The sequence below is a fragment of the Pteropus vampyrus genome, unplaced genomic scaffold, assembly GCF_000151845.1.
Source record: "Pteropus vampyrus isolate Shadow unplaced genomic scaffold, Pvam_2.0 Scaffold149, whole genome shotgun sequence".
Lineage (NCBI taxonomy): Eukaryota > Metazoa > Chordata > Mammalia > Chiroptera > Pteropodidae > Pteropus > Pteropus vampyrus.
The window spans coordinates 2,793,977-2,812,065 of record NW_011888930.1 but is presented as its reverse complement, the minus strand read 5'-3'; the positions used below and the strand labels follow the sequence as shown (position 1 = coordinate 2,812,065).

General features: G+C 32.5%; 1 protein-coding gene and 1 pseudogene across 1 annotated transcript in view; both read left to right on the top strand.

Annotated features, from left to right (window-relative positions):
* EIF3E (eukaryotic translation initiation factor 3 subunit E) overlaps window positions 1-18,089 on the top strand; it is a 45,015-nt gene that overhangs the window by 13,966 nt on the left and 12,960 nt on the right. Inside the window, exons 6-10 of the mRNA XM_011369458.2 lie at window positions 224-349; window positions 1,016-1,140; window positions 13,379-13,505; window positions 14,309-14,410; window positions 15,751-15,860. Coding sequence (XP_011367760.1) covers window positions 224-349; window positions 1,016-1,140; window positions 13,379-13,505; window positions 14,309-14,410; window positions 15,751-15,860 — 590 coding nt within the window. The remainder of the gene's footprint in view (window positions 1-223; window positions 350-1,015; window positions 1,141-13,378; window positions 13,506-14,308; window positions 14,411-15,750; window positions 15,861-18,089) is intronic.
* On the top strand, window positions 11,581-11,699 carry LOC111745229 (annotated as a pseudogene).

The window sequence follows — 18,089 nt, the reverse complement described above, 5'->3', positions numbered from 1 at the left end:
TTAATTTACAAATTTAATCTCTGTTTTTCACATGTTCTTAGAATTTGCTAAATGTTATTCAGTGCATTTGAGTTAATTATTGCTATCAGACGAAAAATCTCAGTTGTAGGCAGGATCTGAATTAGATACTATTATGGTCTCTGTAGTGTAAACAACTTATAGTAGTCTGAAATCTTCTTTTCTTACAGAATATTTAGAATATAATTAATTATATCTTAAACAGGTTCCAGCAACAGATAGAAATGCTTTGAGTTCACTCTGGGGAAAACTGGCCTCTGAAATTTTAATGCAGAATTGGGATGCAGCCATGGAGGACCTTACGCGGTTAAAAGAGACCATAGATAATAATGTGAGTTAAACTTTTTTAGGGTGATTCTCTGAAATTTCTATGTGTTCTTCATACTTTCTAATAAGGAAAACACTGTGTACTTAAAAAAAAAAAAAAAAAGAAGAAGAAGAAAAACTAAAATGTTCAGATAGCTTTTGTTGACCTGACATAAAAATCATAGTGGGTTAATGGGTTGGCTAGTTTCACTGAATTTGCTTGAAGGAAGCTGTCAAACTTCTTTTGTCTCATAGAGAAAAGAACTCAAGTTTTTGTTTTTATTACAACTATTCTGCACTTTTTTATCAGTGAAAATGTCACAATACTGTCAGTGCCATCTATTATTGAAAGCCCTATGTAGATGACAGTTTTCTTCTGCAATTAATGTCTGGTAAAACTACTACTTATGGAGTGTTTAGTTCATTTCTTGCTAAATGTTTTCTGAAATAAGTATAATTTAGTCTTTATAAAAATGGGCATTATTAAATCTCTCTCTTGAGAGCACAGAAATTTTGAATGTTGGGATTGTGCAGAGTAGATAAAGTCTAGGACATAGGGCTTTGATCATAATGACCCTAGTGCCTTAGAAGGTTCTCATTTTTAACTAAATTCTAAGGAAAGCAGTGTTTATTCCTATCCTCTTTCTCTTATATTAATATTTCCTATGTGTGCATTTTTTTAACCCTTTAGTCTGTCAGTTCTCCACTTCAGTCTCTTCAGCAACGAACATGGCTCATTCACTGGTCTCTCTTTGTTTTCTTCAACCACCCCAAAGGGCGTGATAACATTATCGATCTCTTCCTTTACCAGCCACAGTAAGTTATTTCACTATATAATTTTGGCTTTAATTATATGAAATTATATGGGTTTTTTAAAACTTAAAAATCTACTTCTCTCTAACATTTGAATTTGTCGTCATCCATTTTTTCCCTCTTCATGTGGTATATGTGCTTGTTAATTGAAAAAGCTTACATGTAACTCAAGTAAATTATTTGATAAAAGTGTACTCTAAGCCCTTTAAAGTGCTATTTAAGTGTGGTCCCTGGGCCAACAGCATAAGTATCATGAAGACTCTCAAGCCTTACCCTAGGGGACCTAAATCAGAATAGTCATTTTAACAAGATCCCAGGTAATGCACTATACATTAAAGCTTTAGAATTAAGGCATTAGGCCATGTTATTTGGAAGGATTATATACATCCCAGAAGAATCTCTTTTATACCATCTTTGCTTGATCATCCAGCTTTTGGTGATAAGAAATTGACTGCTTTATTAGTAGCTAGAAATCATTTTTAAAACCATTCTTTCAGTTGAGATCAGTGCCTCTGAATTATTCTTTCTGTTATTTCTTATTTGCTTGGAACAACAGAAAACAAGACTGCTTTATGATAACACTTTAGATATGAGGATAATATTTCCATATTCTCCTTTCAGGCTAAATATCTGGTTTTATCAAATAACCAGATCGTTTTTCAGATTCTTTAGTATTTTAGTGGTTCTCCTTAGATAAATGCTAGTTTATTCATAGCACTCTAAAAATCTGGATCTTTAAATTTGAAATTTTCTATTCTAGGATTCTTAGATCTAAGCTTTACGGAGTACAGCGGCAGTATTAGCTCTTATAACCGGTACATATGCTTAGATGATAGATGATATAGTACCTTTCTAATTTAAAATATCAATGAAGATTGAACAAATTGTTTTTATAACTTTAGAGTCTTGAAAATAAGGTAATACTCTCTGGTAATGTTTTTGCATAAGTTGATGAGGTATAATCTAAACTGAGTCGTGTTAATAAACTTGTTCTTTAAATGCTCATTTTAGTAAAATTTTTAGGACTCTAAAATATTTGTTCTGAAGAGTTGTTATCATAACCAACAGGACTTTGAATTTAAGAGAAATTAAGTTACTAGTAATAATACAGACAAAAATATTTATCCATCCAAGAAGTGCCAGTAAATTGTTTTGTGTAGAAATAGAGAGCCATTTTTTTTAAATGGTATATATTGTATTCTCTGCATTAAATGCTTAGTGTTCCTCTGAATCTAAATAAAAGCAAATAGAAAGTAAATAGAAGGACTTTTAACAGACATATGCCTGGCTTATTTTTCATGTTAACATTACAACTTAAATTCAGTATTAATGTATTGAGTCAGTATTTACATGACATTCTGGTCCAGTATATTAAAACTGAACATGGGCAGAGGAGTTTTTGTAACATAAAATTATTTTTTTCTCCTTGACAAAAGAAAAAAAAACTACATGGTAATAAATGAGTTAGAGGACAATGTGTGGTCTTTACCTGGGTCCCAGCATTAAATTTTAAATGTAAACTACAAGAAAAAATTTTAAATTTGCACAGCATTATATTTATTTCTTTTTTATTAGTGTTACTTTATAGCATTTAAGTACACCTTTTAGATTCACTAATGTGTATGTAACAGTCTTGTATTGTCTGAGCTGTTCTTAAATCTTTGTGGGAAACTCAAAATTGTATAGATATAATTTTAAAATTATATATATATTGCTTGCTCTGGATTATATGATAGGCTGTTTTAATCTGGAATGATATATAAGTCATAGTCCATATGCCGAATTAAGTAAAAAGCTAGTGAAAAGGTTTTAGAAAAGCCAATGTCTGTCAAAATAAGATTCTACTAGAGTGGTGTTAACTTTGCTCTGTCCTTCTGCATTGTGAACTTTCAGCTTTATTTGGCAGTATCCTAGGGGTGGATTTATGAAGTGCAAAGCTGAACCAGCCTTAAAAAGATTAATGTGTAAAACCAGAAGGCCATCAATAATTTATGAGAAGTATAAGTGCTAAGAAGACTAAGTACATGAAACATTTAGCTGGATATTTCTGACCCTGTAGATTTAGTACATAGGAAGCCATATAATAAACATATGGTTTCTTCATGAGTACTTGGAATCAGGATAGAAAATTTATATAGCTGGAATGTTTAATGGCACCCTCAGGTTAAGCTGTCCTAATATGTTGTTGCAATAGAGATATTCTTGCTACTAGGACCAGATTATGAACATTTATAGCATGTATGTCACCCTAAACATTTGAGTGACATTTCCAAGATTCGCTTTTTACTTTTCATGGTTTCATTTCAGATCAGTATCTCTCTCTCTGGTCCTGTCTTGCTCCACCCTCAACTATCTCATATTGACATAACTGTTTATAGCTTTTATCAAATTCTTCTAAAGTTTTCCTAATCTGGTAGCTTTCTTTTACTAATCTCTCTCTGCTGTGGGGCATTGTGTATTTAATCCTCTGAAGGCAGTCTAATTCTCCTTATACCTTGATTCTTGAGAAATACCTTTTTCCTGTACCCTTTGTGCAAATATTATGTTTTAGAAGAGGCTTTTTTTGTGTGTTTGATACTGACAATTACAATTGCATGTAGTTGTTGAGACTTAACCACTACTGGATGAATCTAGAGTATCCAGAGAAATAATTGGTAAATCATTGCAAGAAATTTGAGAATGCTGGTGAGTGAATGAAATAGCTATCTACCTATCTATTTAACATGTCTTTCATGTTAAACTATCTATGCATCTTATAAAAAAAAAGTTTTGTGAGAATTTCAAACTCAAGAATTAAAGATATATTTCTCAGTATTTATAGAGATTAGTCAAACATATATTCAAATGAGAAGAGATTAAAAATAACACATGTAGTTACCTCCCTCTTGAATAATAAAACCTGTAAGATTAAGGATTGATTGATATCTCCAAAATTAAGGATAGGAAAATGAGCCTACCCTTGAATGAGGAGATTTGACTATGACTATTGGAGCCTGTAACAGTTGGCTCTTTTTGACACTTAGTGGATGAGTTAAGGGTAAGACAGCTATTCCTGAACTAGGAATCACTAAGAATTAGCTTTCCATACTGCTACTTATTAATGGAACTAATCTGTGTTTTTTGCAGTTATGTATGTATCCAGAAAGGAACATTATTAAATGCAAGTGGCTTTATGAATATTTTCAAGTAATGAAATGAAGCATGCAAATAAGAATAAAAATATTCAAACCCATTATGAAAATTCTATAATACAAGTAAGGGAGAAACATTATAAGTTAATTCCTGACAACCTTATGGCTTACGTGAGATTACAACAGTATATTTAATTATTAAAACCATTTGTAAAAGATATTAGAAATAGAAAGCTAGTTCATTGAGATTAAAGAAAGTTTTAAGATAAACTTTTACAAAGGAAAACAATGCAAAAAAGTTTTTTTTTTTTAAAGTGAGATAAAGGTTCATGGTCATATAATTAAAATAATTTAGAATTAAAATTAAGACTTGGTAAATTATCAAGCTATATTTTACTAATGTGTTTAATGCTTTTTTTGTATTTCCATGGTTCATACACAAAAAAGACAATACCTTATGTCATTTAAAATCTCCCAATATGTTTTTAAAAATAGAAATTTCTTAGTTTTTGGAAAGAATGAAGTAAAACTAAAACGTCATATAAATAACTGAATCAAAGAAGAGATTAAATGTTAATTATGAAATATCTGCGAAAGCAACACCCAGAAATTAATTCACAGCTTGAATACTTTAGCTTTTAAAAAACCTTGATTAAAAGTGAAGAAAAACACAGGAGTAATGAAATTAGCAATATATTAGAAAATGTTGAAAATACTCTTAAAACTAATTTCATTTCAAAAATGGAAAAGATAGAAATGAAAATGGCTCTATATGACAAGTGATAGAAGAAAAATTAAAAATCATAAGTGAATACTATGTATACTTGCATGATATTTTTCAAAACCTGAAATGCCCCAGGCGACACAAGTGTAACCTTACCAGATCAGTTAACTGAGGAAAGGAATGTTGAGATGTTTTGTTTAGTTTTCTTATGATTCCACTAAAAGGTCTCTGGGTCATGATGGATTTATCGGTTATTTTGGAGCCAAAAAACAAAAAGTATGTGTATATGGGGAGGTAGTTCTCCATCTAACTTTGTAAGGCAAATAGGACCCTATTGGAAAATCCAATGACAGCCTCTCACCCCGCTTAAGACTCAGATTAGATATTCACACTGAGGAGCCATTGGATGTTTAGAAGAAGAAAAAATTGACCTCATAATTGTCTTTGGGAATATTATTGTTAGAAGTAAATAGCTCTTAAACTTTTTGGTCTTGGAGAACCCTTTTACAGTTTTAAGAATAGCTGAGTGCAGTTTTATTATTGGCTAAATCTATTGATAGATGCTATATTAGAAATTAAAACTAAGAAATTAAAAGTATATTTATTAAATGACAAATAGTAAATTGATGATAGTTGATATTTTTATGAAAATAACTTTAAAAAAAAATTTAGTGAGAAGTGTGAGATCATTTTACATTTTTTCAGACACTTCAATTTCTGGCTTAATTGACAGCTAGATTTTTATACCTTCTTTCATACCTGGTTTTTATTCAGTGTGTTTTGAAGGATATGAAGAAAACCTAGCCTCACACATACATGTAGTTGTGAAAGAGAGTTGTTATTTTAATAACCTTTTCAGATAATTGTGAATATTGTTTTTGATAATACACCATGACTATACAAGTAGTAGTTTTTTAAAGGTTATTCTAATGTGGAATCTGAAAGCATGATTCATAGCATCATGCAATTGGTTGCTGGGGAAGTACTGGTTCAGTGAGTTAAACAGGTATTCCAAATATGTTGATATCATACAACACCAAAAAATCATATGCATTATCACTACTAACTCCTTTAGAAAGGGCTTGGAAAGTAGTCAAGCTCTCGATATACAAATTTTCCAAAATGCTGTGTTTTGAAAGCTCTAATTTTATTTATTTTTCTTGAAGGATAAGCTCACTTCATTTTCTAGAAAATATTTCCCAAATAGCTGTCCAAATAGCTTTCGTTTGTCATTCTTTCAAGGAAAAATAGTATTCTATGAGAAAAGCAACTAGTTCAGTTTACAACTCAGTCATACAGTGCTTTAAGACAACCATGACACTAAAGTATACAGAAGAGTTTTATGCACATTTCCCATTTAGTCATATAGAATATTTAAAAGATAAGTATGCAAGGGCTGAAATTTTTAAAAATTAAGAATTTCTACTGCCTAATCAAGGACATAGTTGAAACTGGCATATTTTTTTTTTTAACTGCAAAAACATAGTGGTACAAAATAACAGCCACTACTAGTGTAACCTTAGCACTACTTTGATTTGTGCTAAGGTTACCAGAAGACTCTGTTTACAATTCAGTGATTTTTAGTAACTTTACCAAGTGGTACAGCAATCACCATAAATCAGGTTTGTAACATTTTCATCCACCCAGTAAGAACCCTTGTGCCTATAGTACTATTTTTTTTAAATAACAGAAATAGCCTGTTAACAAAATGTGGAAAAGAAAACTACTTGGTAGTATTACAACTTTCAATTTCCGCCCAAATACTGTGCTTACTGTTTTCACTTGCCATAGGGTCAGGTTGCCATCATAGTTTCTTCCTCATTAGTAATGTCTTCATGGCTCATTTTTATTTTTTTCTTGATTCTTTATTCATATGAGAGAGCACCCAGTTGGCTTAACAGATCATTGTTTCATTCATTTACCTGGATTGCATATCCTTTAAGTAGAATAGCCATATGGTATATTATTTGCATTGATATGTCTACAATCAGTATGTTTTTCAGTGGTCTCTGACAGTAGTAGAAATTAATGGAGAAAGATATTCTTCCTGTTTTTAATTTCTAATAGCACAGTAATACAATTTAATGTGATTCATAGACTGTATGTTAAATTGATAGTTTATATAGATTGCGATATCAGGGTTTTTAAAATATAAAAGTACTTTGGAGATAATTTATATAGCTGTCCTCGAAGTGAAAGTTTAGATGCAACTGCAGGTGATAGTCTCTTACATCATATATATTACTATTTCTGCTGTAATTTATTCTGAATCTAAAATGGAGATGATTTACACATTTGAAAAATGTTGAACTTTTAAATGTAACATAATATATAAGATACAGTATCATGTATAAGTGTTCGTAGGCTATTAGGGATGAGGTTTTGCCACCAAATGTAGATGTTATTAGGGACAAGAATGCATTCGTAATACAATACTCTAGTTATTTCTCCAGTTTAAAAAAAAAAATTCAAAAGTTCGGTTAGCACAGAGCGTTTGTTTTCTAAATAAAAATAACATAAATTTCCTAAGAAATTTCAAGTTTTACTATTAAGAGTCAACTAGATAGTGTTCAGAATTTATCCTGGTTGACCTTTTTGCATTTGTTTTTCCTGTATTTTCTAATTGTTCCTGATCTTTTTCATGCATTTATTTTACCTGCTCTAGCTTAGGATGACCTATAAGGTCCCCACCTAAAAATCCATCCTCTGAAGTTCTACTAAGTGTTCTCCATTTTTTGTTCTTTTAGCTTGCATTTCTAGAAGTGCCTTTGTCTTCTTTTTTTTTGTACTTATTCAAAATCTTCCTGGTTTTCAAGGTCCAGCCCAGGTTTACTTTCTTCATGAAGTCCTGTATATTGTGTCTACCATATATTTGGTATTTTATTGTGTAAAGCCTTTAAAATAAACAAAAAACTTAGAATTGCCTTATCTTTCCAACTAGATTATAAGTGTATTTGAGGGCAGGATTTTTATTCTTTATATTCTAGTAATAGCCTGCACATAATAGATACTTAAACATTTTATATTTTGGGGCATATTTTGTCTTATTCTTTGGTTACTAAATGTTCTAACTTGGAATTAGAAAACTTGGTAGAAAAACTTTATAAAATTGCACATTTGGAGCAGGATTATGCTAGAGCAAAAATAAACTAAAACATTTTTACTGACCTATTATGAAATTATACTTTAGAATACTATAAATACTGAGGCTCTTATTTAAAGGAGAAAAATAATAAAGGTAGATTTCAAAAATAGGGGTGGTATTTCCTCTGTTCTTACATAGTTTATAACCCAAACAAATAACAGGAGGTAGTATGAGAACATATTTAGCTAAGTACAGATGTATTGTACACACTGGTTGTAACAGCTGTCAGTGATACCTGGAGAAGTTAGAAGAGTCCAGGGAGGATGAAAAGTAATCTGCCCTTGAATTTCAATTGACAGAGAAGAAAGGAAATGATAAAGAGAAGTAGAACAAAAGTGCACAATGGTCATATGTAGGCTGTAAACCACATCTGTGGTTTTGCTTGTATTTGAACTAAATATGTAATTACTGTTCCCTACAGGAATGTGAACTAAGATAATTTCACAGGAATCACCTATGAGCCCCACTTCCCTCCTCTATGTATCGATCTATATAAAACATACATACATACATACATACATACATGCATGCATGCATACATATATACACACATGCATACATAGGAAGGATCGCTTTTACCCTAGAAGGTCGAGAGTTTCTGTTATGTTTGGAAGTCAGGAGCCATGGTAATGCTGTAACACAGGCGTCTGCAGTCTGTGGACTGTGAGCTAATCAGTGTGCCCTACTGCCTTTTTTCTTATGGCCTAAGATGTAAGAATGGCTTTTACATTTGAAATGGTTGGAAAAATGAAAATAATGCTTTGTGACTTGTGGAAATTAAGTGAAATTAAAGTTTTAATGTCCATAAATTTTTATTGGAACACAGCTATGCTCATTGTTCTACATACAGTAGTCCCCCCTTTCCCATGGGGGATATATTTAAAGACCCCCAGTGAATACCTGAAACCATGGATAGTATTGAACCCTATATATACTGTGTTTTTTTCTTATGTATACACTGATGATGAAGTTTAATTTATAAATTAGGTACAGTAAGAGATTAATAAAATAATTATAACAATATATATAATGTACGTGAATGGCTTTGAGACCATTTTTAACCCCAAATAAAGGTTACTTTTTACACAAGCCCTGCAGTACCACAACAATGGAGATCTGATCACTGAGATGGCTACTAAGTGACTAATGGGTACATAGAGAATGCAGTGCGTATATGCTGGAGGAAGGGATGATTCGTTTCCCAGGTGAGATGGCACAGGACAGCTTGAAATTTCATCACTACTTAGAACAGCATACAATTTAAAACTTATGAATTGATTATTTCTGGAATTTTCATTTAATATTTCCGGACTGTGGTTTACTACTGTGCAAAGCGAAATCACGGATAAGGGGGGAACTACTGTATGTTCTTTGGCTACTTTTGAACTGTATGGCAGAGTTGAGTTGTTGTGAGAGATCATACATTGTTGCACCCTCCTTGCCTCACACTGTGTACTCTATGCACTATGAATCCCAGTGATGCTACAGTTAAACCTGGAGGGGTGTTCAAGGGCTGTGTATCTACATACTGCAACATTTTACCTCTTTTATTACCAGTGCATATTCATCATGTCAAATCAAGAAAAGTGGACTTCAAATTTACTTTTAAGGCACTGCGGAGTGGGGTTTATTTTGTATCAAATTGGAAAGCAAAGCGTTGAATTTACACTATAGATGCTAGGGCAAGGGTCCCCACCCTCCGTACTAGTACAGGTCTGTGGCCTTTTAGGAACCAGGACACACAGCAGTAAGTCAGCGGCAGCAAGCCAGCAAAGCTTCATCTGTATTTGCAGCCTCTCCCCAGCGCTAGCATCACCTCTTCAGCTCTACTTCAGATCAGTAGGCCATTAGATTCTCATAGAGCACCAGTCCCTGGTGCCATAAAGGTTGGGGACCACTGTGTTAGGGTAACCACATTACCAAACTGTAAGTACTCATTACAGTATTCCCACTGACAGCAAAGCAACTGTCAGAAAAATTAGGACATTTAAAACAATATCTCATCATAACAGAGTTTCCTCAGAAATTAACGAAAATGAGGTTTCAACCAAAGTTGAGTATCTGAGCAGCTCTTGTTAGCCAAGTAAGGAAAGCCATTTACCATTGATGATTCTATTAAATCGTGTTTGTTTGACGTAGCCAAAGAAATATGTCTAAGAAAAATAAACTTGTTTAAAACTATTAGCCTTTCACTGGGAACAGTTACTCAGGTTTAACGATATTGGGGGCAACATCAGTAGTGAATTTAAAAAGAACACATGATTTTTAGTGGTTTTCCTTGGCTCTTAATGAGTCCGACAGATGTTATCAGTGTGGCTTAGTTGTTGATTTGAGGAATCAGTACTGGATTTGAAGTGACTGAAGAATATGCCTCTATGAATAGTCTGTGTGGAACAGCTATAGGTGAAAATATTTTCAGAGTTGAAAAAACACTAATTTAGTACAGTCTGAAGTGGAATCTGCTAAGACGTGCTAAAACTTTTAGTGGTAAATATGTTGGGGAGAAAAGTCTCAGTTGACAAATTTACAAAGCTCTTAAAAATGTGAGGTCGTCAAAGTTTATGGTTACTGATTGCATTATTCATCACCAGGTACTTTGTGTAAAGTTTTTGAATCTGTGGTGTATTAATTAACAATTAGTGTCAACAGTGAATTTATTTGCTCTTGTGGACTTATCAGTCCATGAATTTTTGTCAGAAATAGAAATAGAATATCTTGACTTTCCCTACTCCACAGCAGTTGGATGGCTTAGCAGTGACAAAATTTTGTTATGACTTTTTTGAGCTTGAGGTGAGAATGAAATTTTTCCGAACAAGAAAAATCCCTCAACCACTATTATTGGGCCCTGAATGGCTCTGGAAATTAACTTTTGCTATAGACAAGATAATGTTTCTTTATCAATTCAGCCTAAAATTACAAAGTGAAACAGTACTTATATGCAAAACTTACACTGCAGTAGTCATTTTGATGACGACTAACATAGTGTGAATCACAAGTAATGTCCAGAGAGAATGAGACCATCATTCCCATCCAAGTTTGCAGCATATATGTTTTTGAGCTCAGATTACAGTTCCAGAAAGTTTGAGACCTCATTGTAATTACAACAGAAATTTCCATATTTCAAAATTCATTTAACTGTGCAGTTGAATTGGAAGTGATTCATCTGCAATGTAATAATATGCTAAAAGGCAATATCAAAAGAGGAATTTAACAGGATTATATAAATGCTTTCCCAGTGACAAATACGCTAAATTAAAATCATATGCTTGTCAATCGATATCGGTATTTGGTGGTACCAATCAATGTGTACGGAAAACGTTTTTAAAGATTAAGTATGTAAAATCTCATTACATATCATCATTAATAGGTAAACATTTGCCATAAATTTTAATGATAGAGGTCTCTAACTTTTGAACCCAGTTATCTCCAATAAGGAAAATAAGGACTACAGCCATGCCACCCTGAACAAGCCCTATCCCGTCTGATCTCGGAAGCTACGCAGTGTTGGACCTGGTTAGTACTTGGGTGGGAGACCACCTAGGAAGACCAGGTGCTGTAGGCATTTAAAAAAATAAATAATAAGGAAATTTTATTTTCTCATTAGTGGACACGTATAACAAATTTTTATACTCAGCTATTATAATTTTGAGTTTGTCAATAAAATATTTTGGAAATTTGTTTCCTTTTTATAAAAGTGCATAATATTCTCTTGGCCTGCAAACCCTAGAATGTTCATTATCAGGCTCTTTACATAAATTTTGCCAACCCCTGCCATATACTCACAGAAAGGGAGAGGTGGTTTCCCAAAGAAATCATTCTCCAGAGAAATAATGAAGATACACGTGGTTCAATGATATAAAGTGAAGATAAGTAAACAAATGTTTAACATTATATACAATAAATTAAATTTTTAGCTTATATGGATAAATTTATAAATGAGTTCCATAAATGCCTGATAAAATTACCTACATCAAAATGGATATTAGGAAAAAGTCATGCTTTCTTGACATTGTACATGAGATCTGTGGCAAGAGGGTATAGAAACAAATAATGGTTCTGAACAAATATTACAGTTTAAAAGTTTCTGCCTAAATTTCAGGCTTAATTTTTTAGGTAATGAAAATTTTAGCTGATTTATTTAATCTATTCCTAGAAATTGTTTTATTCTTGAGTGACTTTGATTCTTTTTATACCTTGCCTTGTTTAAAGGGGATTTCAGTGGGACTAGGTATTAAGTTATTGTCAGAGTCTAGGGTTCTCTAAAGAATTCAAACAATTTATCGGGAACCTACAATATAATAAAATACAAAGATGCGTTAATATAGTCTGGGACCACTTGGAAGATAAGGTATCTGAGCTGGACCTTGGAAGATGACTAGAACTTAGGCTTCAGAGGTTTGTGTTTAGGAGAGCAGTCCATGTGGAGTGAGCTGTGAAGAAAGCAGGAAGTAGTGTGGTGGGAGATGGAGCCGGATGGGTACTTTGCAGCTTGAATATTTAGCTAAGAGAAATGGACTTTATTGACAAATATTGCCAAGCTTGGCATAGATTCTGGCACTCTGAGGTACTTATTGGATAAAAATTGGAGACTTATTTAAGGGAACTTGAGCAGGAGAAATACAAGATAAATACCAAGTGATAGGGTGGCCAGCTGCAGATCATCAGAATAGCAAGGTTTGCTGAATATTAGCCAAGGCCCAGTTGATGTTTGTCTGACATCTAGTCCTTCCTTTCTAATTCTCAGCACTACCAATTTAACCAAAACTCTGTAATACTTTAATAGTTTCTTTCTCTCTATAGTTTCCAATCTTTCACTTCCTGAATTCTTTAATTTGTGTAAGTGCCTGGTTTTCTAAGTGATTTGCACATAGGTTTTCACACATTTGTTCTCATAGTGAACGACTGAAAGTCGTACATAGTTTAGCAGTCTTTTGGAACAGACCGATAGTGTGTATAAGGGTCTTTCAAAATCCTATTACTAAACAATGATAATAGGAATTATTTACCTCTTTAGTGAACTTCAAGTTGGGGAATACCAGCTGGCGTACTTCTGTTTCTTTGTTTCCTTGGAGTAGATGGCCCTTAGAATATTCATTCTTGAGTATTTGCAAAATCTTAGGTTACTGAAACAGTGCAATCTAATGGGTTCTTCAAGTGTTTTCTTTAAATCACATGTGATTGTAGGTCTAGAAAAACTGGGCAAGTTATTAATATTAAATAGCCTTTATATTTTTACCTTAGGTATCTTAATGCAATTCAGACAATGTGTCCACATATCCTTCGCTATTTGACTACAGCAGTCATAACAAACAAAGATGTTCGAAAACGCCGACAGGTGCTAAAAGATCTGGTCAAAGTCATTCAACAGGTAAAAACTAAAATCTGTACTGATTTTTAAAACATGCCTGAACTTTAGGTTTAACCACTTTTTCTTTAAAATGTTTACATATAGAAGGAAAGTGTACATGAAGAGAGAAGAGACCAAATGCCCCAAATGAGCATTTACTGTCTTTATAGATATGTTAAAGATGAAGTACGAATGAGTTATAGATATGTTAGAGATGAGGTATGAATGAGTACTGCTCTCTGCTAGGTGGATCCCTAATATACATTGTATATTAGTGTCTCTTATTGCAAAGAGTGAAGGAGATCTGAAGCTTACAATTGTTTGTTGGGAGGTCACTACCTACATAATTCTAGAGTAGTGACTTTTAAATAGAATACAATAGTTGTGCAAAAGCTGCAGCCCTACATATAGTGAGTTTTTCAGCAATAACTAAGGATTAGAAAAAGAACCTAAATATTTATTCGATGTAAGAATAAATGAAATTCAAAAAGACAATTTTATTCAATAGGGTATGAATACCCTTCTACTTGGGGAAGTTCATCACTATTTATTAACTAAGGGATACTTTTAGCAATAGAGGAATCTGAAAGCTTTTGTAATGGTTTTAGGATGAATATTTAGAGAACTAGGTCTGGAAGGCATTAAAAGCTTAAGGTGTGGCCTGGAATCAGGATACAAGCAATTGCTTTGAGAAGATAATACTAGGTAATTTGCTAGAAATTAATGGTAAGGGAAGATAAAATAGGAAGATTGGGATATTCTAGGGGCAGTCTATTAAACAATGTTGAATTAGATCCAATTTGACCTTTGACTTAATTTTACAGGAGTCTTACACATATAAAGACCCAATTACAGAGTTTGTTGAATGTTTATATGTCAACTTTGACTTTGATGGGGCTCAGAAGAAGCTGAGGGAATGCGAATCTGTGAGTATGAATATTTACCTATAAATTAATATTTTTAAATTTTTGTATATTGTAAGACTTAATCCTGTAATCTTTTTTATTAATTACATCAAATATATGATAATAGTAAAGTGACATAATGTTTAGAAATGTGTAGAGGTGAAGACATTTTTAATGTTGCCATGTATATCCCTTTTGTTAGGACAGTTTGTTAAACCTTTGGAAGTATTATAAATTCATACATACACTCATAATTCTGTGTCTTATCTTGAATGAGTAGATATGTGAACTATTTCATATGTATGGGCAAGGTTGTTTGGAACTGCATATCACAACTGTGATTCTCAATTTGTTTTAAGTGGGCCTATTTTTTAGAATTTTTCACATGATTATATTTAATGTTTGCTATAAACCAGTCAAGCTAAAAGTGTGATTTTTATAACTATAATGTTTTCTGTTGGTTGGTAGAAACTAAAGTACCTTCAGAGCAACTGAAAGAGATTTATGTGGTTTTTTAATAAGTTAGTATGTAATTTTTCAGAAATTAAATAAGAATTTACCTGTTAAGTGCATTACCAAATCTACAAGTTACTAATTGCCAATTTCATTTTTGGACCCAAATGTTAGCACAAAAATAGGCCAAGTTTGTTGAAAGACCAAGATCTTATTTCTCTAAGAAAAAGCAAGTTTTATAAACATACCCTCAGAGGTGATTTTTAAACATTGGACAAAGTCTAAAGTTAGAACCTAGTGTGATAATATGTATTCATGTAGTCATTATCAGTATTATTAAATGTCATATGGCATTATTAAATATTGGTGTACATTTTTTATGCTAAGTATGTAGGCCCTAGTAAAGCAGAGGGGCACTTGGTTGCTATTCTCAAAGTTAAAATATCCTGTCTTAATTATGATATTGTCTGTGGAGTAGGAGCTACCCTTTGAATTTTTATCTTTTGTAGATTTTCAAGCCTACTTACAATCACGGAACTATACATCTCGTTAATCCATTCATAACTATTCTTAAATAGCTGGAAAAGATATGCTATCTACAGAGCATTTCTTTAGGATAATGGACCTGATAGAGAGCTCTGTTGTCCCAAGGTTGCTCACTTCATAAGTGGATCAAGGAAGCATTGCGGTTCTTTAGGTCTTTTCTTGTAGTATTCGTTTACTTATTTAATTTATTAGAGGCTCGAACATAGTGTTCTATAAAGTGCTGTGGTATATCGTGTGATACTAGATGAGAAAATTCTAGTGAATGGAACAGTGAGTAAGACATACAGAAAGTTTTTGAGTCAGATTTTTTAAAATTGCTTGTCAGTGCCATTAATTTTTTCTTTTATATTTTACACACATAGGTGCTTGTGAATGACTTCTTCTTGGTGGCTTGTCTTGAGGATTTCATTGAAAATGCTCGTCTCTTCATATTTGAGACTTTTTGTCGCATCCACCAGTGTATCAGCATTAAGTAAGAACATCCTGATTTGACTTATATTTTCTACTTTTATATTCTTGAAGATTTCCACTTATTGTAACATTACATTTAATAAGATTCCAGTTCATTGGATTTTATTTCACTTTGCTTTAGAAGAAAAGGAAACAATCTATAGAGATTTATTTAAAATTCTGACATGTTTGAATTCTGGGATACTGCAGAATCAAAAGTATCTTCTTTAGTTTCTGTGAATGGCACAGCATGATTTTTGAAAATGATAACTTCAAGGCAATATTATGATTGTCAATTACTTTTTTAAACAATACTATTATACCATTAGGTAGGAAGAAAAGAGAAGTATCCAGTTTTAGAATCGTTTTCAACAGGAGTTCAAATAAGGATTTAGCCCTTAGTAAATCGGAAAACGCTGTTGAAAGACCACATTTGGTAATCATTTCAGTAAATTGAGTTTGTTTTATTTGATTATATATTTGAATTCTCATATAGTAAACTCCTATGACATCCTAAAATGTTGAAACGTGGAAAAATTATGGTGAATTTTAGTTGAAATTTTCTCTGTTGTGTGAGAAAAGTATTGGGGAAAAAATGTGAAACTTACATAACCTATTAGAAACTAGTTTTATGTATTAGAATTTGAAAAATAGCCAGTGCCGTTTGACCATAGATGAAGTCAAACAGTAAATGCTCCATAAATACTTGAAAACTTACCACTTTAATGTTTGCCTCTTAGGAATTGTGTGTAGACCAAAGTTTTTCTTTTGTGCCATTTGTTTTTGTTAAGGCATCCATACTTGCTTGCCTAATTTTAGTGGGTTGTCATTGAAGTGGTTATTCAGAGCTAGAAGTATAGTATGATCTTGGGGCTTTTCCTATGGGATTTGAAGCCTTGACTTCAGTTTTATTAGTACTTTACTATAACTAGTGGACTTATAATTTAAAAAGTCTGATTCTCTTAAAGAATACTTGAAAATTACTAACATGTTGTTGATTGTGAAATAAAGATACAGGTGTAGCATATGTGGGACTCTGGTGGACAATAAATAGATAACTGAATTCTAGCTTTTTTTTTTTTAAGACTTATAAATTGGGCTTGTGAAAGAGGGATGCTAATATTTGGTTTCTCTTGTGGAATTTTCCTCATTTCTAATTAGAATCTGCTGTTTGTGATTTTTTTTTTTTTTTGAAAGCCGACTCTCCTTTTTATATCTTTAGCACCTAGTATACTAACTTCGTACAGTTTACATGCTCAATAAATACTTGTCGAATGAATGAATTTCTTTCCTTTGTATTAGTGATCTTATATTTTTGTCCATGATAATGTTTTGTCACTTTGGTGTTTGTTTCTGAGGTACCATGAGTAAGAAGGTTTGTTCCAGTTCTAGCTTTTTACTAACTCTGGCACCGTGTATTTATTATTTTCCTTCTTGGGATTCATTTTACTATCCTTACCAGTAAAATAGATTGAGTATTTGTCCTGTCTACTCAAGAGAGATGTGCTGTTCAAATAAGGTAATATAGTGGGACTGCTTCTATAAACTTTTGTATGATATCATTACCTAAGAAGTTTTGAACTTACGTCAGTGTAGTTTTTTCTTTTTTTCTTTTTACTTTCTTCTTAAATTTATTTTTAATTACAGTTGACACACTATATTATATTAGTTTCAGGGGTACAACATAGTGATTAGGTATTTGTATACCTTATGAAGTGATTACCACAATAAGTCTGGTACCCATCTGGCATCATACATAGTTATTACAATATTATTGACTATATTCCCTATGCTGTACTTTACATCCCTGTGACTATTTTATAACTGCCAACTTGTATTTCTTAATCCCTTCACCTTTTTCACCCATCCTCCTAACCCCCTCCCATCTGGTGACCACCAATTTGTTTTTTGTATCTATGAGTCTATTTTATTTGTTCATTTATTTTGTTCTTTAGATTCCACATATAAGTGAGATCATACGATATTTCTCTGTCTGACTTATTTCTCTTAGCGTAATACCCTCTACAGTCATCCATGTGGTTACAGATAGTAAGATTTTCTTTTTTTATGGCTGAGTAATATTTCAGTGTGTATATGTACCACACCTTCTCTATCCATTCATCTGTCAGTGGACATTTAGATTGCTTCCATATCTTAGCTATTGTAAATAATGCTTCAATGAACAAAGGGGAGCATATGTCTTTTTGAATTAGTGTTTTGGATTTTTTTCCGGATAAATACCCAGAAATGG